The sequence below is a fragment of the Oryctolagus cuniculus genome, chromosome 20, assembly GCF_051225735.1.
Source record: "Oryctolagus cuniculus isolate XC-2025 breed Fujian yellow rabbit chromosome 20, ASM5122573v1, whole genome shotgun sequence".
Lineage (NCBI taxonomy): Eukaryota > Metazoa > Chordata > Mammalia > Lagomorpha > Leporidae > Oryctolagus > Oryctolagus cuniculus.
Genome location: NC_142886.1, coordinates 23,976,875 through 24,002,704, shown reverse-complemented (window position 1 = coordinate 24,002,704; position 25,830 = coordinate 23,976,875). Strand labels below are relative to the sequence as shown.

The 25,830-nt window shown below is 42.1% G+C and overlaps 1 protein-coding gene across 50 annotated transcripts in view; it reads left to right on the top strand.

The window, feature by feature from the left end:
• Positions 1-25,830, top strand: part of NUMB (NUMB endocytic adaptor protein) — a 175,336-nt gene that overhangs the window by 110,673 nt on the left and 38,833 nt on the right. For 26 of the 50 annotated variants that reach the window (XM_089322316.1, XM_070065207.2, XM_089322310.1 and 23 more), the window contains 2 exons: positions 11,826-11,900; positions 20,050-20,082. In XM_089322316.1, the coding sequence (XP_089178442.1) occupies positions 11,826-11,900; positions 20,050-20,082 (108 nt within the window). The remainder of the gene's footprint in view (positions 1-11,825; positions 11,901-20,049; positions 20,083-25,830) is intronic. The other 24 variants (XM_070065238.2, XM_070065235.2, XM_070065247.2 and 21 more) reach the window with 1 other exon arrangement.

Genomic DNA, 25,830 nt, shown 5'->3' with positions numbered 1-25,830 from the left:
GGGTCCAAGCACTTGGGCTGTCCTCAGCTGCTTTCCCAGAAACACTAGCAGGGAGCTGGATTGGAAGTGCAATAACGGCCACAGATTGGCATCCACGTGAGATGCTGGAGGCAGCCTCATCTGCTACACCACAGCACTAGCCCTAAAAATTCTTTAAAAGAAACGTAGGAACTGGGAGCCAGCATTGTGGCACAGCAGATATGGCATCCCATATCAGCGTGCCAGTTCAAGTTGTAGCTGCTCCAGTTTCAATCCAGCTCCCTGCTAATGTGCCTGGGAAAACAGTGGAAGATAGCCCAAGTACTTGAATGCCTGCCAGTCGTGTAGGAGACCCAGCTGTTGTTCTAGTCTCTTGGGCTTCAGCCTCGCCCAGCTGTTGCAGCCATTTAGGGAGTAAAGCAGCAGGTGGAAGATTTCTGTCTCTCCCTCCCTCTCTCTGTCACTCTGCATAAATAGAATAAATCTTTTTTTAAAGATTTATTTTATTTATTTGAAAGAGTTACAAAGAGAGGTAGAGAGAGAGAGATTGATCTTTCATCCCACTGGTTTACTCCCTTAATGGCCACAACAGCCAGAGCTGGAGTAGGCCAAAGCCAGGAGCCAAGAGCTGCTTTATCTGGTCTCCCACGTGGGTGCAGGGGCCCAAGGATTTGGGCCATCCTTCTCTGCTTTCCCAGGCACATTAACAGGGAACTGGTTCAGAAGTGGAGCAGCCAGGACTCAAACCAGCGCCTATATGGGATTCCAGCACTGCATGCTAGGGCTTTAACCTGTTGTACCATAGCGCCGACCCCTAGAAAAAATATTTCAAAAAAACATTAAAAAGGGGCCGGCACTGTGGCATAGTGGGTAAAGCTGCCGCCTGCAGTGCCAGCATCCCATATGGGTGCTGGTTCAAGTCCCAGCTGCTCCAATTCCAATCCGGCTCTCTGCTGTGGCCTGGGAAAGCAGTAGACAGTGGCCCAAGTCCTTGGGCCCCTGCACCCACCTGGGAGACCTGGAAGAAGCTTCTGGCTCCTGGCTTTGGATTGGCGCAGCACCAGCTGTTGAGGCCAACTGGGGAGTGAACCAGCTGATGGAAGACCTCTCCCTTTCTTCCCTTTCCTCCTCCCTCCCTTGCTCCATCCTTCCCTCCCTTTCCCCTCCCTCTCTCCTTTATCTCCCTCTCTCCGCCTCCCCTTCTCTTTGAGAGAGAAAGAGAGAGAGAGAGAGAGAGAGAGAGAAAGGTCTTCCTTCCATTGGTTCACTCTCTAAATGGCCACAACAGCCAGAGCTGCGCCGATCCAGAGCTAGGTGTTTTTTCCTGTTCTCCCTTGGGGGTGCAGGGGCCCAAGCACTTGGACCATCCTCCACTGCTACCCCAGGAGACAGCAGGGAGCTTGACTAGAAGAGGAGTAACCAGGACTAGAACCCGGCACCCATATGGGATGCCAGCGCTGCAGGTGGAGGATTAACCTAGTGAGCTGGCCCCTCAAATAAATCTTTAAAAAAAAAAAAAAAAAAGATAAGACAATAGAGAATGGTTAAAATCTTGAAAGTCATTTCTGACAAGGATCTAGCATCCAGAATTTACAAAGATCCTTTACAACTCAACAACAAAAAGACAACCTAATTCGAAAATGGGCAGAGGACTTGAATGGAAATGTCTCCAAAGAATATATACAGATGTGCAACAAGTACATGAAAAAATACTCAACATTATTAGTCATTAGGGGAATTAAAATCACATAAGGTACCACTTCACTTAGTTCACCATAATTTGAAAACAAAACCTCAAAAACAAGAAATAACCAGTGTGGACACAAATGTAAGAAAATTGTGATCTTTAGACATTACTAGTTAAAAATGTAAAATCATTCAGCTGCCATGAAAAGGGGATTGGTTTGAAAAAAGAAGAAGAAAAACAGATTGGTTGTTCCTCAAAAACTAAACATATGGGCAGGTGTTTGACCTAGATTTCACATGAGTTGAGTTGGCCCACGTTTGAGGCGGCCCACATCCAAATCCCTGGGCTGGGCTAAGTAATGTTCCTGTAACCCACGTGAGAGAACTGGCTTGTGTTCCGGACTCTTGCTCCGCCCTGGCCCAGCTACTGCAGGTATTTGAGGAATGCATTAGCACCTGGGGGCATTAGGTCTTTCACTCACATCTGTGCATTTTCTCGCTCTCAGATTAAAAAAAAAAAAAAGTTAACCATAGAATTACCATATATTACCATATGACCCAGCAGTTATATTCCTGGACATATACTGAAAGGAACTGAAAAAAAAAAAAAGACATCATATTGATAACTTATGTCACCAATCATTGCAGCATTATTCACAATGCCAAAAGATAGAAACAACTGAAGTATTGATCAGTGGGTGAATGGATGACCAAAATGTGATATGAAGCCATGTATACAATGGCCTTTTGTTCTACCATTGAAAGGAAAGAAATTCTTTTTTTTTTTTTTTTTAACAGGCAGAGTGGACAGTGAGAAAGAGAGACAGAGAGAAAGGTCTTCCTTTTGCCATTGGTTCACCCTCCGATGGCCGCCGCGGCCTGCGCACTGCGCTGATCCGAAGCCAGGAGCCAGGTGCTTCTCCTGGTCTCCCATGGGGTGCAGGGCCCAAGCACTTGGGCCATCCTCCACTGCCTTCCCGGGCCACAGCAGAGAGCTGGCCTGGAAGAGGGGCAACCGGGACAGAATCCGACGCCCCGACCGGGACTAGAACCCGGTGTGCCAGCGCCGCTAGGTGGAGGATTAGCCTAGTGAGCCGCGGCGCCAGCCCGAGAGAAATTCTGATCCTTGTTACTACATAATGATCCTTGAAAATTTTCTTTTAAATATAATAAAATAAAAGGACAAATATGTTATGATTCCACTTATCTGGAATAATCTGGGCAAATTCATAGAGACAGGAAGTAGAGATATTCAAGAGCTGGGGATAAGAAGCAGTGGGGAGTTTAGTGGTTGATAGTTACAGAATTTGTGTTTAGGGTGATGAAAAGTTTTGGGGACAGGCACTTAGCCTAGCAGTTAAGACACTAGGTAAGATACCCACGTTGCATATCAGAGTACCTGGGTGTGATACCCAGCTCCAGCTCCTGACTCCAGGTTCTGGTTAGTGTGAACACTGGGAGGCAGCAGTGACGGCTTTAAAAAAAAAAAATAAATAAATAAATGAATAAATATATATATATATATATATATATATATAAAAATTTGAAAGGCAGTGTTACAGAGGGGTTGAGGAGAAATAGAGCAAGATCTTCCATCTGCTGTTTTCACTCCCCAAATGGCTGAAGGGCTAAGGCTCGGCCGGGCCAAAACCAAGAGCTTCATTCAGGTCTTCCACAGTGTTGCAAGCGCCCAAAGACTTGGACCATCCACTGCTGCTTTCCCAGGTACATTAGCAGGGAGTTGGATTGGAAGTGGAGCAGCCAGGACTTGAACCAATAGCTGTTTGGGATGCTAGTGTTGCAGGCAGCAGCTCAACCTGTAATGCCACAGCGCCAGCCCCAGTGATGGTTTAAGTAGTTGGATTCCTTCCAGTTGGGATACCTGAAATGAGTTCCTGGCTCCTGGCTTCAGCCTGGCTTAATTTAGCCTGTTGCAGGCATTTGGATGTGAACCAACATATGGGAACTCTGTCTTTCAGATTAAAAAATAAATACATAAAACTATTTTAAAAGGTTAGAAAGTAAAAAAAATTTAAAAAGTGATGGTTACACAGGATTATGCATATAATACCATTGAACTGTATACTTTAAAATGGATAAAGTGACAAATTATTTGATATATTTTATAAAAATTGATAATGTAATATAAAGTATTATATACTTTAAGATAATAAATTGTATGCCACAAGAATTGTATCTCAAAACTTATAAGAAATTAGTCTCTTACCCAGACACATGAAACTGAGAAAGAAAATTTTTAGCCAGGAAAAAAAGATACATCATATGCAAATAAAAATATAATGGATTATATACCTATTAGAATGACTAAAACCAATGGGCCAGCACCACGGCTCACTTGGCTAATCCTCCGCCTGCGGTGCTGGCACGCTGGGTTCTAGTCCCGGTTGGGGCACTGGATTCTGTCCCAGTTGCTCCTCTTCCAGTCCAGCTCTCTGCTGTGGCCCGGGAAGGCAGTGGAGGATGGCCCAAGTGCTTGGGCCCTGCACCCGCATGGGAGACCAGGAGGAAGCACCTGGCTCCTGGCTTCAGATCGGCACAGTGCACCGGTCGTAGTGGCCATTTGGTGGGTGAACCAACGGAAGGAAGACCTTTGTCTCTGTCTCTCTCTCTGACTGTCTAACTCTGCCTGTCAAAAAAAATAAAAAAAAAAAATGACTAAACCAAAACATTAAGAATAGCAAATGTTGGAGCCTGCGCTGTGGCACAATGGGTTAAAGCCCCGGCCTGCAGCACTGGCATCCCATGTGAGTGCCATTTCAAATCCCAGCTACTTTACTTCTGATCCAGCTCCCTGTTAATGTGCTTGGGAAACCTTTGGGCCCCTGCACCCACGTGGGAGACCTTGAAAAAGCTCCTGGCTCCTGGCTCCTGCCAGCCCAGCCCTGGTCATTGCAGCCATTTGGGGATTGAACAGCAGATGGAAGCTGTCTCTTTCTGTCTTTCCCTCTCTCTCTATAATTCCGCCTTTCAAATAAGTAAACCGTTTTTAAAAAAGAAAAAAGAATGCCAAATGGTGGCAAAGATGTGGAGGAATAGAACCTTTCCATTGATTACTTGTAAGAATTCAAGTTTGTATAGCCACTTTATAAGACAGTTGCCAGTTTTTTTTATAAAACTAAACATATATACTATCTAACAATCATTCTCAATCCAAATGAATTGCAGACTTCCACAAAAAAACTGCACAAGTGTATTTATAGCAGCCTTATTCATAATTGCCAGACTTGGAAGCAACCAAGATGACCTTCAGTAGCTGAATGTATAAACTGTCCAGACAATAAAATAATATTTGACATTAAAAAGAAATGATGGGGCCAGCATTGTGGCTCAGCAGGTTAGGTTGGTGCCTGTGATGCTTACATCCCTATAAGTGCCACTTTTAATCCCAGATGCTCCATCTACTGGTTCAATCCCCAGATGTCCCCAATGGCCAGGGCTTGGCTAGACAAAACAAGGAGCCAGGAACTTCACCCAGGTCTTCCACGGAGCTGGCAGAGGCCCAAACAGTTGGGCCATCTTCCATTGCTTTTCTCAGGCCATTAGCAGGGAACTAGATTGGAAGTAGAGCCACAGGGACAAGAACCAGCCCCCATATGGGATGCCAGTGTCACAGGCAGCAGCTTAACCACTGTGCCACAACACTGGCCCCAAGGAATCTTAAATGTATATTACTAAGTGGAAGAAGTCTATCTGAAGTTATATGTATATACTGAGTGATTCCAACTATATCATATTCTGGAAAAGGTGAAACTATAAAGACAGTAAAAAAGATCAGATGGGGGAGGATGAATGTGTAAATACAATGGGAAAAACTTGTTCACCGTAGCAAAAAAATCATTAAATACTTATACTGTTAATATAAAAGAAACGTACAAGTCTATATTTGAAAGCTACTGTAAAACTACACTTAGACTTGAATAGGAAGCGTTCGATGGAATGACACAATATTATAGCACTGTCAGTTTCTCTGATTAGTGAATTTAAAGCAATGTTAATTAAGATCTTGGAGGCTTTTCTTGGGTGGAAGTTAAACAAAATCATTCCAAAGTTGATCTTGAAAAATAAACACCAGGAACTGGGGCCGGCACCATGGCTCACTTGGTTGATCCTCCGCCTGCGGTGCCGGCATCCCATGTGGGCACCAGGTTCTGATCCTGGCTGCTTCTCTTCCACTCCGGCTCTCTGCTGTGGCCCAGGAGGGCAGTGGAGGGTGGCCCAGGTGCTTGGGCCCCTGCGGCCGCGTGGGAGACCAGGGAGAAGCACCTGGCTCCTGGCTTTGGATTGGCGCAGCGCCGGCCTTGGCGGCCATTTGGTGGGTGAACCAACAGAGGGAGGACCTTTCTCTCTGTCTCTCTCTCTAACTCTGATAAGTAAAAAAAAAAAAAAAAAAAAAAAGAAGAAGAAGAAGAAAGAAAAGAAAAGAAAAATAAATACCAGGAACTAAGTAGGAAAATTTTATTGTAGAAAAATTACTGAAGACAGTCATGCCAAAACAGATATTAAAATGTGGATTTTTTGGCTGGTGCTGTGGCTCACTTGGCTAATCCACCACCTATTCGCCGGTACCCCTGGCTCTAGTCCCGGTTGGGGCGTGGGGTACTAGTCCTGGTTGCTCCTCTTCCAGTCCAGCTCTCTGCTGTGGCCCAGGAGAGCAGCAGAGGATGGCCCCAAGTGTTTGAGTCCCTGCACCCACATGGGAGACCGGGAGGAAACACCCGGCTCCTGGCTTCGCATCAGCGCAGCACCAGCCGTAGCAGCCATTAGGGAAGTGAACCAACGGAAGGAAGACCTTTCTCTCTGTCTCTCTCTCACTGTGTATAACTATACCTGTTAAAAAAAAAAAAAAGTGGATTTTTTTTTAAACTTTTATTTATTTATTTGAGAGGTAGAGTTAGAGACAGAAAGGTTTTCCATCAACTGGTTCACTCACCAAATGGCCACAGTACCTGGAGCTGGGCCATTCCAAAGCCAGGAGCTGTTTCCAGATCGTGCATGTGGCTGCAGGGGCCCAAGCACTTGGGCCATCTTTGCTTTCCCAGACCATGGCAGAGAGCTGGATTGGAAGAGGAGCAGCTAGGACACAAACCAGCGCCCACATGGGATGCTGGTGCCACTGGCAGAGGCTTAGCCTACTATGCCTCAGTGCCAGCCCCTAAAATGTATTCTTAAATTGCAATCAAAATAGCATAGAAAGCCCTAAATGATGTGATTTTTTTTTTAAATGTCAGTAATGCCTGAGGTTAAGAAATCTAATTGGGGCAAACATTTAGCAGTTAAGAAGCTGGTGTCCCACATTGTAGTGCCTGGGTTTGATTCCAGATTCTGCCTCTTGATTCCAACTTCCTGCTAATGTGGACCCTGGGAGGCAGCAACTGATGGTTCAAGTAACTGGGCTCTGGCCACCCATGCAGGAGACATGGATTTAGTTCCTGGCTTCAGCCAAGCCTACCCATAGCTTTTGCAGGAATTTAGGGAGTAAACCAGTGAGTGGAAGCGGTACTGTTTCAAATAAATAAAACTTAAACACACACACATACACACACACAGTATTTCAAGTTAATAATCCAGGATAGAGAGTCAATTAAAAGTCAGGATTTTAAAACTTGGCAGTATATATGAGGGGACTTCAATAAGTTTATGGAAAAATGGAATTAAAAGATAGTACCGGGGCAGACATTTGGCCTAGCAGTTAAGCCTCTAGGTGGAACACCACATCCCATCTTGGAGTACCTGAGTTCAAGTTCTAGTTCTGCTCTCAGTTGGAGTATGCTGTTAATGTATATCCTGGGATAGGCAGTACGTGATGACTGAAAAGCTGAATGTCAGGGCCAGTGTAATGGTGCAATGGGTTAAGTACCACTTGCAATGCTGGCATCCCATAAGAGCACTGATTCAGTGATGGCTGCTATACTTCCAATCCATCTTCCTGCTAATGTGCCTGGGAAAGCAGTGGGTGATGGCCCAAGTATTTGGACCACCCACATGGGAGACCCAGATAGAGTTCCAGGCTCCTGGTTTCAGTTTGGCCCAGCCCCCACCATTGTGGCCATTTGGGGACTGAAGCAGGGGATGAAAGATATCTCCCCCTCCCCCAACTCTGCCCTTCAAATAAATAAATAAATCTTTAATGGAAAAAAATAATGAAAGAACATGAAAAAACAACTTCTGGAGTTGAATTCAAGCAATAAATGATTAAAAAATCTGTTTATTGTTATCAACTCGCCAGAATTCAGTATGGTATATGTACCACTGTAGTGTGTTACTGAATAATGAATAATCTTCAGGGCTGGCTATCTTTTGGCACAGTGGCAACTACTGGATCCATAACATGCTACCTCCCAGAGTGCATTGGCAGGAAGCTGGAATTGGGAGTGGAGCTTGGACTTAAACCCAGGCACTCTGGTATGGGATATGTGACTTAAGAGCTAGACCAAATGCCTACCCCCATTAGTTGTTTTTAATGTCTTTGTGCCTAATTTATAATCAGACTTTATCATAGGTATGCATATATCAAAAATAGAGTTTGATATTATCTGAGATTTCAGACACCTGCTGAGGGTCTCAGATAATATGAAATCTCAGATAATAATGGATAAGGAGGAACTACTGTACTGTATTAAGTGTTTGCTTATAATTAAGTACAGATTTAGTATAATATCCCAGACCCTCACCCACATTGCAAACTTATTTTCTATTCCTTTCCTTGGAAATTTTTCAACATTTTAGAAATGAACAAATACTTTGTTAAAATCTAGTTCTAAAAGACCTAGATTAACTGAAAACATTAAAGAGAACACCTTATTCTGTAGACATTTTCACTAATTGAAATGTTGTCATATTTAAGCTCCTTTATTGTTGGACTAATTTTATGTTAGAATACACTGGAAGAAAGATGTAGTGTCACATTCAGATTTGACCTGTGAGGAACTGTCTGAAAACCTATGTGAAATAATCTCCAAACTAAAATGATTTTTATCAGAGTTTTAAATAAAGTAACATGATAAATTAACTGCCTTAGTCATTTATTCAACTAATAATTACTAGCAGTAATAGCATATAGCAAGAGAAACATTACCAACCTACTGTATTAACTGCCTGTAGAGAATAACTTGTTATTAATTGCTAACAGCAATGATAACAACATGTATTAGCTCCCTATTTCTTTTTTTTTTAAGATTTATTTATTTACTTGAAAATCAGAGTTACACAGAGAGGAGAGGCAGAGAGAGAGAGAGAGAGAGAGAGGTCTTCCATCCACTGGTTCACTCCCCAGATGGCTGCAATTGCCGGAGCTGCACCGATCCAAAGCCAGGAGCTTCTCCCGGGTCTCCCACGTGTGTGCAAGGACCCAAGGACTTGGGCCATCTTCTATGGCTTTCCCAGGCCATAGCAGAGAGCTAGATCAGAAGTAGAGCATCCAGGAATCGAACCAGCGCCTGTATGGGATGCCGGCACTGCAGGCAGCAGCTTTACCCGCTACACCACAGTGCTGGCCCCTAGCTCCCTATTTCTACTCTGACATGTTATCACACACTTGTTTAACATACATTTGTGGTGGTGATTTGTCACAGTGTTTAAGATACCACCTAGGGTACTGGCTATGTGGCATAAGCCTCTGCCTGAGGCACTGGCGTCCCATATAGGTGCTGGTTCCTGTCCCAGCTGCTCCTCTTCCAATCCAGTTCTCTACTGTGGCCTGGAAAAGCCGTGGAAGATGGCCCAATTGATTGAGTCCCTGCACCCATGTGAGAGACCCGGAAGAAGCTGCTGGCTCCTGGCATCAGATCAGCCCAGCTCCAGCCACTGCGACCATTTGGGGAGTGAATCAGCGGATGAAAGACCTTTCCCTCTGTCTTTGCCTCTCTCTGTCTTTACCTCTCAAACAAATCTTTAAAGAAAAAAAAAAAAAAAAGATACCACCTGGGGCACCCACATCCTATATTAGAGAGCCTGGGTTCAGGTCTTGTCTCTGTTTTTTATTCCAACTTCCTGCTAATGTACACACTGGAAGGCAACAGGTGATGGTTCAGGTAGTTGGGGTTCATGCCAGCCAAATGGCAGAACTGGATGGAGTTCCAGGCCAGCCTGACACAGCCCTGGCTGTTTGAAAGCACTTGGGGATAACCCAGTAGATAAGATATTTTCTCTGTCTACCTCTCAGATAAATAAACTTTTTAATTAAAATATTTCTAGTATTTAAATTTTAAAATGTAAAAGACATCTTAAAAGATGATAAAGAAATTACTAGAACTTCTCCAGCCTTTGCAGGCATTTGTCGCATGAACCTGTGAATGGGAGTCATGTGTTAACTTATATGCATGTTCTCAGTCTCCCTCCCCTCCTCCACTTTACAAATAAAGAGAGCGGGAGCAGGACTCCTGCATTCTAGACTCTGAGCATAGTGGTTCCCTTTCCTGGTTCTCAGGCCAGAGCTTGAGTGCTTTTCCCAGAATTCTGTCCGTACGACAGCACTTACTTCTGGATTTCTGGTTGTGTTGTTAGGCTTGGAAGTACCAAAAGAAGTAGGGGAGTGGGGGAGGTAAACTCCTTGCCAGTTCAGCAGTAATTTGAATTCTGGTATTCTCTGATTTCATCTTCTACTGTTTACTTTTCAGAGATGTCAAATAGCTGCCCCATGAGCTCTGTATAGGTTTTATGGCTTTATTTTGTGGAAGGAACAGAATGTATAAAATGTGTTTATTCTAGAATCAGATTTTAATTTCCTTTTAAAAGAGAACATTTGTGGGGCTGGCGCTGTGGCGCAGTGGGTTAAAGCCCTGGCCTGAAGTGCTGGCATCCCATAAGGGCACCGGTTCTAGTTCCCGGCTATTCCTCTTCTGATCCATCTCTCTATAATGGCCTGGGAAAGCAGTAGAGGATGGCCCAAGTCCTCGGGCCCCTGCACCCACTTGGGAAACCTGGAAGAAGCTCCTGGCTCTTGGCTTTGGATCAGCGCAGCTCTGGCCGTTGCAGCCATCTGGGGAGTGAACCAGTGGATGGAAGACCACTCTCTCTGTCTGTACCTCTCTATGTAACTCTTTCAAATAAATAAAATAAATCTTTAAAAAAAAATGTAAAATTGCCCTCATGGTTATTCTCATACTAAAGTACAATTGGAATCATACTGGGGCTGGTGTTGTGGCATATTGGGTAAAGCTGCCACCTGTGACATCAGCATCCCATATAGGTGCTGGTTTGAGTCCCAGCTGCTTCACTTGCCATCTAGCTGCTCCTGGGAAACCAACAGAAAGTAGCCAAAGTGCTTGTGCCCCTGCACCCATGAGGGGGACCCTGAAGAAGCTCCTTGCTCTTGGCTTCAGTCTGGCACAGCGCTGGTCATTGGCAGCCATTTGGGAGTGAACCAGCTGATCAAGACTGATCGATCTCTCTCTCCCTCTCTCTTCCTGTTCCCCCTTTCTCTTTATAACGCTGCCTTTCAAGTAAATAAATATTTTAAAAAAATTGGAATCATATTACTACTGTGAAAAAAATACTAGCTCTCCATTGCATCTCTGGGATTAGAGTATAGATTCCTTATTTTAGCAATCAGATTCCTCAACTGCATACATCTCATATTCCAACCAAATAGGAATATTTGCTGATATATATTATGCTATTACATACCCTAACTTTGTGTTTCTTTCAGCCTGAAATAGTTTCTCAGCCTTTCCAATTTTTTGCCTATTCAAATTCAATACATAATTGAAAGCTTAGGTGCACTACCTTCTAAAAATTTGTTTTAGTAATCTGCTCTTATTTGCTTTCAATGTGGATATGTGAACTCTCCTAGCCTTTAAAAAATTATTATATTTATTTGTTTTTTATTATATGTATATATACTTTGTCTTGGGCTTAATTTTATGTGTATATATATGGTAACTGTATCCAACACAGGCCTTTATGCTTCCGATGCAATAGATTTAAGCAATATTTAGCACCTATCAGGTACTTTTTTTAAAGTCTTACTTTTAGGAGAACACTGAGGATAAGTAAAATAACATTATCTTAACTTTTCTGCAGTGGCTATGAGATTTTTGAATGCAGGAATTTTAATATTCAATTTTCTACCACCTCCTAACTGTCATACAGTATGCACTCAGTAAGCATAGCAATAGCTCTAACTTTTTTCTTTCTTACAGTACCTTGGCCATGTAGAAGTTGATGAATCAAGAGGAATGCACATCTGTGAAGATGCTGTAAAGAGATTGAAAGCTGTATGTATTTGATTGTTGTCAGTGTTGGTCCATTTGTTATCAATATTCTCTTGAAAGATTGTACTCAGTAAATTTCAGTGTCCCAGTATCTAATGAGAATGGTGTCTCCTTAAGGCAAAGCATATAGATTTACTAAAAAAAATAGTATCTGTGTTATATTTATCCAAAGGTATAAAGACCAGACATTATCCAATTATTATAACTCATATGAAACAAGTAGTATAAACCCTGATAAAAAAGTAATATTCTAAAATCAAGAAATCAAGATGCAACTGTACATCTTAACCTAACTGTGATAACTGGTTACAAATTATTGATTTTTAATCTATAAGAAGCAATTTTCCAAGAAGAAGTAGAGATTAAAGATTTCTGTGTTGATGCCTGGTGGGATTTACATTGGGGGGGAGGGGTTCTTTTTTTTTTTTTTTTTTTTTTATTTGACAGATAGAGTTAGACAGTAAGACAGAGCGAAAGGTCTTCCTTCCGTTGGTTCACCCCTCAATGGCCGCCACTACGGCCGGAACTACACCGATCTGAAGTCAGGAGCCAGGTGCTTCCTCCTGGTCTCCCGCGCGGGTGCAGGGGCCCAAGCACCTGGGCCATCCTCCGCTGCCTTCCCAGGCCACAGCAGAGAGCTGGACTGGAAGAGGAGCACCCGGTACTAGAACCCGGCATCTATATGGGATACCGGCACTGCATACAGAGGATTAACCAAGTGAGCCAGAATGCCAGTCCATTTGGGGGGGATTTCTAATTATTATCTTGACTCCTTCCAGCTTTCTTTCTCTATACCCCTCTAATAGAGTTAGTTTCCACTTCCACTTGTATGAACTTGAGCCACTGTGAGTAGAGAGCCCTTTTCTAAGATAAATAATATTTCCTTTGCCTGTTATGCCATAGAAAATATCTCAGGCACATGCCTTTATTTATTTACTATTATTTTTTGACAGGCAGAGTTAGACAGTGAGAGAGACAGAGAGAAAGGTCTTCATTCTGTTGGTTCACCCCTCAAATGGCCGCTATGGCCAGTGCACTGCAGCCGGCGCACTGTGCTGATCCGAAGCCAGGAGCTGGGTGTTTCCTCCTGGTCTCCCATGCGGGTGCAGGACCCAAGCACTTGGGCCATCCTATTTTCTGTAGGTTCGAGCGATAGCTTCCTTTACAGCCTTCCCTTTTCCAGTACACAACCTTTCCCCACTTTGCTATGAAAGCTTTAGCGTTACTTCTGCATTTCCTTCCCCCAGCAGCATTAAATACTTGTTGCTTTGAGTTTGCTGGTATGGTGGGCTGCCACAAGTTTGGCTACTAATTAGTGCTTTTTTTTCTCTCTCTTAATTTGCTTTAGTAATCCAAACTTTTCTATTTGGTATCATCTATGTTATGTATTGTTATATATATATGTTATATATTCACCAATTTACAGGCTCAAAATATTAAATTTTCTGTTTTTACCAAAGTCAGTGTAAAAGGCAAATAAAAATTAATTTTCTTCTTTAACAAAATAATTCTTTTTTTTTTTTTTTTTTTTTTGACAGAGTGGATAGTGAGAGAGAGAAAGGACTTCCTTTTGCCATTGGTTCACCCTCCAATGGCCGCTACGGCTGGCGCGCTGCGGCCGGTGCACCACGCTGATCCGAAGGCAGGAGCCAGGTACTTACCCTGGTCTCCCATGGGGTGCAGGGCCCAAGCACTTGGGCCATCCTCCACTGCCTTCCTGGGCCACAGCAGAGAGCTGGCCTAGAAGAGGGGCAACTGGGAAAGAATCCGGCACCCCGACCGGGACTAGAACCCGGTGTGCCAGCGCCGCTAGGTGGAGGATTAGCCTATTGAGCCGCGGCGCCAGCCCTTATTTCATCTAGAGGAAAATAAATGAATTTAGTTAAAGGCAGTTTTAAAATAGAACTTGGTCTACTTAAACAATATATTTTTTAATTTTTTAATTTATTTGAAAGGGTAGAGAGATACCAGTTTTCTTCCCACCTGTTCACTCCTTAAATGGCCACAATAGCTGCGGCTGGGCCAGGCCAAAGCAAAGAGCTTAGGACTCATTCTGGGTCTCCCACATGGGTGACAAGGACCCAAGTACTTGGGCCACCACCTGCTGCCTCCCAGAGTGTGCATTAGCAGGAATGTGGAATCAGAAGTAGAGTTGGTCTTTACTTAGTATAGAGTTATCTTCTGTATATAAAGATAATTAAAAATGAATCTTAATGAATAATGGGATGGGAGAGTGAGTAGGAGGTGGGATGGTTTAGGGATAGGAGGGTGGGTATGGTGGGATGAACCGCTATAATCCAAAAGTTGTACTTATGAAATTTATATTTATTAAATAAAAGCTTTCTGTTGAGAAAGAAGAAGTAGGGTTGGGACTCAAACCCAGGCACTCCAGTATGGGGTGCTGGAGTCCTAAGAGGCATCTTAACTGCTGTACCAAACACCCACCCCTTGTTTCATTTTGTAACACTATATAACTAATGACTAAAAACAACTGACAAATCGGTGAGCAGACAAGATAAGCCTAAAACAAACTATAAATAATCATTAAAATCTTACAACTTACTAACTTATAATTAAAAGACCACTATGGAATGATCCTTTAGAAAATCTTTTAATTCAGAGTATGGATTCATGTTCATCCTATAAGCAAGGAAAAACTAGAGATAGAAGTTAGTCTAGAAACACTAAGAAATGGCATTTAGTTATTTAATGAGCAGTTAATCCTCCTGTCTAGTTTTTTTGTGTTTTAGGCTAGAGATGTTTTTAATTAGAAACATCTCTTTATTACAGAGGTAATATGTTTGTTGTATAAAATACAAGTTAACAAAGTGCATAAATTCTGCAATTGCAGAGATAGCTACTATTTAAAGTATTCCATTTTTTTCTTTTAAAGATTTATTTATTTGAAAATCAGAGTTACACAGAGAGGAGAGGCAGAGAGAGGCAGAGAGAGAGAGAGGCAGAGAGAGAGAGAGAGAGAGAGAGAGAGAGAGGTTTTCCATCTGCTGATTCACTCCCTAGTTGGCTGCAACTGCCAGAACTGGGCCGATCTGAAGCCAGGAGCCAGGAGCTTCTTCCGGGTCTCCCACGAAGGTGCAGGGGTCCAAGCACTTGGGCCATCTTCTGCTGCTTTCCCAGGCCATAGCAGAGAGCCAGATCAGAAGTGGAGCAGCTAGGACTCCAACCAATGCCCATATGGGATGCCGGCACTGCAGGCAGGTGCTTTACCTGCTACACCACAGTGCCGGCCCTTAAGTATCCAGTTTTAAAACTATTTTTTTAGTTGAGTGGAATTTTTTGTTTTTAACCAAGAAGACTATAAACTGTTTGCATAATTATTTAAGGGATAGCACTATTTTGATAATAAAATTCCTAAGTTTTTATATTTACCAGGAATAGGAACAAAATTGCTATTTTAAAGCTTGTGTTGGAGCCAGCATTGTGGCACAGCAGGTGGCTGAAGCACCGGCATCCCATATGGGCGCCGGTTCAAGACCCGGCTGCTCCACTTCCTATCCAGCTCTCTCCTATAGCCTGGGAAAGCAGTAGAAGATGGCCCGAGTCCTTGGGCCCCTGCACCCGCATGGGAGACCCAGAAAAAGCTCCTGGCTCCTGCGTTTGGATCTGCGCAGGTCTGGCCATTGTGGCCAATAGAGGAGTGAACTATCAGATGGAAGACGTCTCTCTCTGCCCCTCTCTATGTAACTCTGACTTTCAAATAAACAAATAAATCTTTAAAAAAAAAAAAAAAAGCTTATACCTATGAATGTAACAATATCTAGCACATAGTAACCACTCAAATTCTTTTGGAATGAATATACAGGAAACAACCCAGTTTTCAGTCCATGGTCAGATTGAATCTGTAATAATTATCATAATCATATCTTGTGTTTAATGCTTTAAACTTTGCAAACTGGTTTGCACATCTCTAAGGATCCTCATTTCCCTATGGTCTTTTATGACTAAGAAAGTTTTCAATATGTTGGTGATGACCTTTTGAACATACTTACATCTTTTTTTAAAAGCATAATTTATTTATTTGAAAGACAGAGTTACAGAGAGGCAGAGGCAGAGAGAGAGAGAGAGAATCTTCCATCCCTTGGTTCACTCCCCAGATGGCCTCAATAGCAAGAGCTGAGCTGATCCAAAGCCAAGAGCTTGAAGCTTGAACCAGGTCTCCCACATGGGTGCAGGGGCCCAAGGACTTGAGCCATCTTCCACTGCTTTCCCAGGCCATGGCAGCAAGCTGGATCAGAAGTGGAGTAGCCAAGGATTAAAATTGGTGCCCATATGGAATGCCAGCACTGCAGGCAGCGGATTTTACCTGCTATGTCATGGCGCCAGCCCCACTTAAATCTTTTGAACTTGAGGGCAAATTGACCACTTCCGGACTTACATCATAAAGTTATTTAAAATTTTTTAGACAAACCCCATTCAAGAGATTTGGAGCAAATACAATATATAGTTTTGTACTTGCAAATATATATTATTTAAAACTGAGATAGGGGCTGGCACTGTTGCTCACTTGGTTAATCCTCCGCCTGCAGTGCCGGCATCCCATATAGGCGCCAGGTTCTAGTCCCGGTTGCTCCTCTTCCAATCCAGCTCTCTGCTGTGGCCTGGGAAGGCAGTGGAGGATGGCCCAAGTGCTTGGGCCCCTGCACCCGCGTGGGAGACCAGGAAGAAGCACCTGGCTCCTGGCTTCGGATCGGTGTAGCTCCAGCCATAGTGGCCATTTGGCGGGTGAACCAACGGAAGAAAGACCTTTCTCTCTGTCTCTCTCTCTCTCACTGTGTAACTCTATCTGTCAAATAAATACATAAAAATAATAATTTTTAAAAATGGGATGGAATCTTTTAATGACTGGGGTAAATTTCTTATTTATCATACTCAGTGAAACTCCTCTCCCCTCAATAAATACCCTTTTTTTTTTTTTTTTGAAGATTTATTTATTTTATTTGAATGGCAGAGTTACAGAGAGGCTGAAACAGAGAGGAGAGAGAGAGAAAGGTCTTCCATTCCGTTGGTTCACCACAATGGCCAGAGCTGCGCCAATCCAAAGCCAGGAGCCAGGAGCTTCTAACGGGTCTCCCATTGGGGCGCAGGGGCCTAAGGACTTGGGCCATCTTCTACTGCTTTTCCCAGACCATAACAGAGAGCTGGATCATAAGTGGAGCAGCTGGGACTCCAACCAGTGCCCATATGGGTTGCCAGCACTGCAGGCAGCAGCTTTACCCATTATGCCACAGCACCAGCCCCAATACATACCCTTTCTAGGGGCCAGTGTTTCAACATAGCAGGTTAGGCTAGTGCTTGCAATGCCCACATTCCATATCAGAGTGCCAGTTCAAGTCTTGGCTCTGTTTCCGATCCAGCTTCCTGCTAATATGCCCAAGAAGGCAACAGAGGATAACCCGACTACGTGGGCCCCTGTCACCAATGTGAGAGATCTGAATGGAGTTTCAGGTTCCTGGCTTCGGCCTAGCCAAGACCTGGCTGCTGGGGCCTTTGAGGAGTGAACCAGAAGATGGAAGATCTCTCTATCTCCCCTTCTCTCTGTCACTTTGCCTTTCAAATAAATGAATAAGTCTTTTTTTAAAATGAACAAATACCGTTTCTTGAGTTTTACTGAGAATATTACAGAAATTTGGGTTCTTTGGGATACTGTTCTTCTCAGATCATACTAGACCATCCATATTCATAATTTATCTGACAGACATCTAAGTGGAGATCTACAACCTGCTATACCAGATACTTGTATTTGACTAAATGCTATGTCTCTAAGGATTTCTTTTCTGTTTGTTTGTTTTTTATATAAATCTTCATTTCAACATTTCAAATAAATGGGAAAGAATATAGGGGTATATAACTCAGAAGATTAAAAAAGAAAGAATATTTTTTGAATAGTTTGAATGCCAGAGTTTAAAAATTGAAAGAATTACATAGCTCAGTTGTAACAATTTAGAAGAAAAACAGACATCTTAAACTTGTCATGTGAATAATTTTGAGCTAAAAATTTAAGATTTCCCATACTTTTTAAATTTGTGGGGAATTAAGGAAGATGATTTCCGATTTATGTGTGCACACACATGTGTGTGTATGGGGGGGTTCCCCAAAAAATAGTCCCTCACTGTTTAGAATTACTTTATTTCAAATGACTAAACAAGAGAGTATTTTAAAAATATATTCTTCAGAGCATAAATTGACTTTAATTTTTTTTTCACTTACTATGCTAACTCATTTACTTTATAGCATAATTTCTCTCATTAGCTATTTGGGGACTTAAATTGTAAAGCCTAAATGACGGAAATGTTTATTGCCTAATTTTTGTTGCCTTCATGGCATAATCAGGGTGGGTAGTATTTGTCAATTTTGTCTTTAGTTCACTTGCTTTACTGTGGTGCAAGATCAATTGAAGGTCATTTCTTCCCATTTGCTCTTAAATGTGTCTCCCTCTCTGTCTTGGTTTTAGACTAGTTTCCTTATACTACCTGTTCTAATGTTGGGTTTTTTTTTTTATTCAGTATTTGATATGTTTGTTTTAATGTATGTTCTTGTTTTAGCAGGTAAAAGAATCATAACATAATTGTTTTTAAAAGAATATAACATTCTTTATTAACTATCTTTTTATGGATTTTGCACGTCAACTTTTTCCATTAACATCTGGGATCTTTTATAAGGGGAAACTCCATATTAACAAGTGCTTTTCTAGGAGCTAAATTAAATTTTAACAGATCTCCTTCCCTCACCTTCCCACCCCTCAAGAATGATAAATCTCTTAATTTTGGCTGTGCCCTTGAAAGCTGGTAGTTACTCATAGTCTAACAAAACTAGGGCCACCAAACTTGGCAGCAGAAATACCCTTAATCTTAATGTCATAACGACCCCCATTGCTTTATGAATTTTCCAGCTTAAGTTCAGAATGTTTTGTGGAAATATTTGATGCTATTTATGATTTTCAAAACTTGGGAGGAAAACAAACTTTCAAGTGTTTGAGAGCATTGAATGAGTTTATAAATTGGCGTATTGCTAAGTGTATCTTTTCCTAGGCATTTATACAGTGTTCAAAACTAACAATTGTAAAAAGCACAGGCTTGAAGTAGTTCAACTACAGCTAGGAAATTTAAAGTGAAGCTGGCTTGGATGAGTTATAACCCATCTGCTGTCTAAAAGTTCTTCTTTTAAATGATGGTCAGTTTTTATAAATGATGCTTATAAATTGGCACTGAAACCATAAATAGTTTGGCTCTTGTCTGATAACTTCAAACTTGTATACTTATAAATTATGTCAATACAAGTTTCTGTATTTTACAACAACATTTAAAAAGGAAAGCAAAGTTTATTCTTGAAATTTCATTTGTGGCCCACAGACATGATTTGGTACTCAGATATGTTTTCTCAGCTCCAGTGTAAACATCAGATGTTCTTTATAGGTGATTTGTTCTTTTCTAGGACAGAACATACCTGTTGTTTCCCACGTATGTTGTGAAATTGATCAGCATACACATACCCTATAGATTGGTACTTATGCACAAGAAAATGGAAAGCCAATGGATAAGCTCCCTCAAGTAGTATGGAGTAATCGCTAAGTAATGTCTTTAACTCACCAAGCAAAAGTGTGACAAGTACTCTTAATGTGTACTCATAATTTAATTTTATGTTTTGAAATTTTAACATGATTTGAATGTTGACTGGTGTTTTAATTGGTAAATTCCACATAGCTGACCACTGCTTTTAAATTGAAGAATGTGGATAGAGCCAGCCTTCTATTACTACCCTCTGTTAGGAAATTTTAAAATGCAACATCATCCTAATTCAGCATGTTCTAATCTATTTCTCTGCTGCCAAATTTGTGTAATCTCTGTTTTAAAATTAGAGATTTATAAATTAGTTGCTCTGCATGAATGCAGGTCCTAATTTCTTCTCACTCTTTCCATGGATTCTCAGCTCATATATTGTGTTTTCCTGCATTTTTGTACACCCTTCCTTTTTCCCTGTCACTCCTGATATGGATAACTCTTTAAAACTCTCACTACCTCCCCTTCTCTCACTTTGTCCTTTCCCCGACTTCTGTGTGTGCTTATTTGTGTGAAATCCTGGGACATTTAGCCTGTACAGTAATAGCGCTCGACTTGTCCCCCTGTTCCTCCAGGAAAGGAAGTTCTTCAAAGGCTTCTTTGGAAAAGTAAGTTTGATGCCACATTTGCACTTGCTTTATAAGGAGTTACACCCCTAGTATAGCACTATAAGAGAGGAATTTTTTGTTTATGAATTATTTGTATATGGAAATTAATGAATTAGTTGCTATCAATGGCATTACCTGTGTGTCTGTTACTGTATCTCATGATTCCTTGGAGATCTCAATAAATTAGTTGAGTAGGTTAAAGATTGTCTCCTTAGCACTCAATATTAAAATAAATTTAATTTTATCTTTTAAAAATCTGTTCATGTTAGCATATTAGTGGTATTTTTAAGAAATGGATTTTACTCAGTGCCCAGTGTTGACAGAGAAATGTAAATAAATTTAAATTCAAGTGAAATTTTAGTGTACCCCAAATTTTACATTCAATGCTATTACTTTTTTTCAATTTAAGTTAATCTAAGTTCAGGTGAAGTAAATAAAAGTACAAATACTTGTTTTTAACCTAATTTGCTAATCTAAGAAAAAAACACTATAAGCCTATGAAATATTTGTGTCCAAATTTACCATTGTTTAATTTTTAATAAGTGTTAATAATTCAAACTGAAATAGTATAAGAGAAAAATATCATTCTTAACTGAGTTGTAGGTTGAGTTACTGTGACTGAAAATTTTCATTTCCTTCCCAATAAAATGTTTTTGCTGTAACATGTTTTTGCATTTTCTCATTCCAGTTTAAGTCACTTTTAAAGTCATGTAAACAATTTGAAATCTTTTGATCTAATGATTTAATTAAATTACCCACATTAATCTGGAATTAAAAAAGTCAAATCATTTTCCCACACATGTCACAATAAAAAAAATTTTTAGTAGGCTTTTATTTTTTCAGATTTATTTAAGTGAAAGAGTTACACAGAAACAGGAGAGGGGTCCTTATAATACAGGATGCAAATCTAGAAAGAATCCTATAAACATTTACAGCATTATAAATAATTGTTAAGGAAATTTTATGGAGTATTTATTGTTTCCCAAATATAATTTTTTTTTTTTTTTTTTTGACAGGCAGAGTGGATAGTGAGAGAGAGAGAGAGACAGAGAGAAAGGTCTTCCTTTTGCCATTGGTTCACCCTCCAATGGCCGCCACGGCTGGCGCGCTGCGTCTGGCACACCGTGCTGATCCGAAGGCAGGAGCCAGGTGCTTCTCCTGGTCTCCCATGGGATGCAGGGCCCAAGCACTTGGGCCATCCTCCGCTGCCTTCCCAGGCCACAGCCGAGAGCTGGCCTGGAAGAGGGGCAACCGGGAAAGAATCCAGCGCCCCGACCGGGACTAGAACCCGGTGTGCCAGCGCCGCTAGGTGGAGGATTAGCCTATTGAGCCGCGGTGCCGACCATTTCCCAAATATAATTTCTAAAAGCAAGTCTATATCACCACAACCATTACGTGATTTTAATTACCTTCTAAGTGACCAGTTTTATATATCTCTACTTTAGTTAAAACAACCTTGTGTCTTTGAATATTAGGTTGTAGAAAATACTGATTTGGTTTATAGAAAAACAGTGTTGAAAATACATAGTTTAGAACTGGCGCTGTGGCTCAATAGGCTAATCCTCCACCTTGTGGCGCCGGCACACCGGGTTCTAGTCCCGGTTGGGGCGCCAGATTCTGTCCTGGTTGCCCCTCTTCCAGGCCAGCTCTCTGCTATGGCCAGGGAGTGCAGTGGAGGATGGCCCAGGTGCTTAGGCCCTGCACCCCATGGGAGACCAGGAAAAGCACCTGGATCCTGGCTCCTGCCATCGGATCAGCGCGGTGCGCCGGCTGCAGCGGCGGCCATTGGAGGGTGAACCAACGGCAAAGGAAGACCTTTCTCTCTCTGTCTCTCTCTCTCACTGTCCACTCTGCCTGTCAAAAAAAAAAAAAAAAAAAAGCTAAATTAAAAAAAAAAATACATAGTTTAATGTGATCCCTGTTAAATATAAGAGTGAGAATAAGAGTGGGAAGAGATGTACAATTTGGAACATGCTCAAGCTGACTTGCCCCAAATGGTAGAGTTAAAAAACATACCAGGGGATTCCAATTCAATCCCGTCAAAGTGGCATGTACCAATGCCATCTCACTAGTCCAAGTGATCAATTTCTGTTCACAATTGATCATAATGAAAGGACTAAGAGTCAAAGGGATCACATGAACAAGTCCAGTGCCTGCTAATACTAACCGATAGAATAAATAAAGGGGAGAGCGATCCAACCTGGGAAGCGAGATACACAGCAGACTCATAGAATGGCGGATGTCCTAAACAGCACTCTGGCCTCAGAATCAGCCCTAAAGACATTCGGATCTGGCTGAAAAGCCCATGAGAGTATTTCAGGCATGGCAAAAAAAAAAAAAAAAAAGGACCCAAATGAAAGATCTGTGTGAGTGAGATCCCAGTGGAGAGAAAAGGTCTTCAAAGAAGGAGGTACCTTTCTCTGAAGGGAGGAGAGAACTTCTACTTTGACTATGACCTTGTCTAAATAAGATAAGAGTCGGTGAACTCAAAAGGCTTCCATAGCCTTGGAAACTCATGACTGGAGCATAGGGAGATTACTGATGCCATAAATAGGAGTGTCAATTTGTAAAGTCAACAACAGAAGTCACTGTGCACTTACTCCTCATGTAGGATCTCCGTCCTTAATGTGCTGTACATTGAGAGTTAATGCTATAACAAGTACTCAAACAGTATTTTTCACTTTGTGTTTCTATGTGGGTGCAAACTGTTGAAATCTTTACTTAATGTATACTAAACTGATCTTCTGTATATATAGAAAATTGATAATGAATCTTGATATGAATGAAAGGGGAGAGAGAGCGGGAAAGGGGAGGGTTGCGGGTGGGAGGGAAGTCATTGGGGGAGGGGGACATTGTAATCCATAAGCTGTACTTTGGAAATCTATATTCATTAAATAAAAGTTAAAAAAAAAGAAAATACATAGTTTAAAAGATTCTAGTATAGTATTAGGGAACAAAGTTCTTCCTTCAAAATGAATCCCGAGGTGGCAGTATTCATTTCTATATATAATGGGGTCATGATGCACCTACATGTATATACTAGTTCAACTGTGTACTACATGATGTACTAGTCTAACTGTGCTTATTAGTTACCTTCGTTGCATTTTTGCTACAGGATAAATTTGTATGGCATAAGAGAAAATTATGAGGTCAGCACTGTGGCACAGTGGGTTAAGCCATGGCCTGCAGCGCCAGCGTCCTATATGGGCACCAGTTTGAGTCCTACTGTTCCATTTCTAACCCAGCTCCCTGCTTGTTCACCTGGAAGGGCACTGGAGGATGGTTCAGGTCCTTGGGCCCCTGCACCCATGTGGGAGACCAGGAAGAGGCTCTTGGCTTCTGTCTAGCCCAGACTTGGTCGTTGCAGCCATTTGAAAGTAAACCAGGCAGCTGGAGATCTCTCTCCTTTTCTCTCTCTGGAACTCTGCCTTTCAAACAAATCATTTTAAAAGAGAAAGTTATGTATCATTTCACTTCATTTTTAAATAACTTGAAATTAATTTTTTCCTTATTTTACAACGTAGAAACTGAGCTTTACAGAGTGTAAGTGACCTGGCTGAGTAATTCATAGATACAGTCAGTGACAGAAGCTAGGATTTTTTTTTTTTTTTTTTTTTTTTGACAGGCAGAATGGACAGTGAGAGAGAGAGGCAGAGAGAAAGGTCTTCCTTTGCCGTTGGTGGTTCACCCTCCAATGGCCGCTGTGGCCGGCGCACCGCGCTGATCCAATGGCAGGAGCCAGGCGCTTCTCCTGGTCTCCCATGGGGTGCAGGGCCCAAGCACTTGGGCCATCCTCCACTGCACTCCCAGGCCACAGCAGAGAGCTGGCCTGGAAGAGGGGAACTGGGACAGAATCTGGCGCCCCGACCGGGACTAGAACCCGGTGTGCCGGCGCCGCAAGGCGGAGGATTAGCCTAGTGAGCCGCAGCGCCGGCCACAAGCTAGGATTTGAACCCAGATAATCACACTGTTATTCACCAAGCCATGGAATCATTCCATTTTCATATTATTTACAATTAAGAGATTTCACCTTTAAAGGGGCTAGTAAATAAGGATCTTTGTATAAATTTACTTTAACTTTCTAACTTTTTTATGTACATAATATTAAAAATATTACTTATTTGAGAGGCAGAGGAGAGAGATGAGGAGAGAGAACTCCTGTCCTCTGGTTCATTCCCCAGGTGCTCGTAATAGCTGGAGCTGGGCCAGATCAAAGCCAGGAGCCAAGAATCAACCCAGGTCTCCCATGTGGGTGACAGACACTCAAATGCTTGAACCATCACTTCTGCCTCCCTGTATAGCAGGAAGCCTGAATGAGGAGCCAGAGTTAGGTATCAAACCCAGATACCCCAGTGTGGGACACAGACATTCTAACTGGCATCTTCACTGCTAGGCTCAGTAGCCATTTCTCTAGTTTTCTTTTGAAAAAGTAATTTAACTTCAAGTTTTATTTCTAGTCATCTTTTTCTGTGGCTCAAATAATTTTTTAATTTAAGACCTTTTTTTCCCCTCCCACAGGGTTTCTTAAAAGGTACTAAGCAACCCCATAATAGCATCTGTGAACAAATGTGACTATCAGAATTCTTTTCCTTATGTATTGAGGAAGGGGGAGATTCCTTTTATGGAAAAGTGATTTTATTCTGATCATATAATTTTTTTAAAATTACAGTAAGTCATTCAAAGAGTTTGGACAAAAAAGGAAGAAAAAGTATAACCCATAGACTTACAAAGAATGTGTTTTTTAAGGAAAATGTTTAATTTTGAACCTTTTAAGTCTTTTTTTTAAGATTTATGTTATTTATTTGCAAAGCAGAGTTACAGAGAGAAGATGGGGGCAGGGGGTGGAACAGATTAAGAGAGAAATCTTATGTCCACTGGTGCTGGGCCTGGCTGAAGCCAAGAGCTTCATCCACATCTCTCATGTGGGTACAAGGTCCCAAGGACTTGGGGATATCTTCCACTGCTTTCCCAGACACATTAGCAGGGAGCTGCATCAGAAGGAGCCTTTATAGGATGCTGAAGTTGCAGATGGTGGCTTAACCTATTATACCACAACACTGGCCCCAAGGACCTTTGGAGTCTTTTTTTTTTTTTTTTTAAAGATTTATTTATTTATTTGAAAGGCAGAGTTACAGAGAGAGAGAGGGAGGGAGGGAGAGAGAAAGAGAAAAAGAGAGGGGTTCCATCAGCTGGTTCACTCCTCAGATGGCCGCAATGGCCAGAGCTGTGCTGATCTGAAGTCAGGAGCCAGGAGCTTCTTCCAGGTCTCCCACATGGGTGCAGGGGCCCAAAGACTTGGGCCATCTTTTACTGTTTTCCCAGGCCATAGCAGAGAGCTAGATTGGAAGTGAACAGTCAGGGCTTGTACCAGTGCCCATATGGGATGCCGGCACTGAAGGTGGCGGCTTTACCCGCTACACCACAGTGCCAGCCCCCTTTAAGTCTTTCAAGCTGCCATCATTCAACTTGCCTCCACACTTACATTCAAGAAATTGGCTAGTAAAAGAGACTTGATTTGTTGAATTTGCTAGATGAATTGTGGTTTGATGAAAGCTGAAAGTGAAAAATCTCTTAGAGGCTGGCGCTGCGGCTCAATAGGCTAATCCTCCGCCTGCGGCCCTGGCACACCGGGTTCTAGTCCCGGTCAGGGTGCCGGATTCTGTCCCGGTTGCTCCTCTTCCAGTCCAGCTCTCTGCTGTGGCCCGGGAGTGCAGTGGAGGATGGCCCAGGTCCTTGGACCCTGCACCC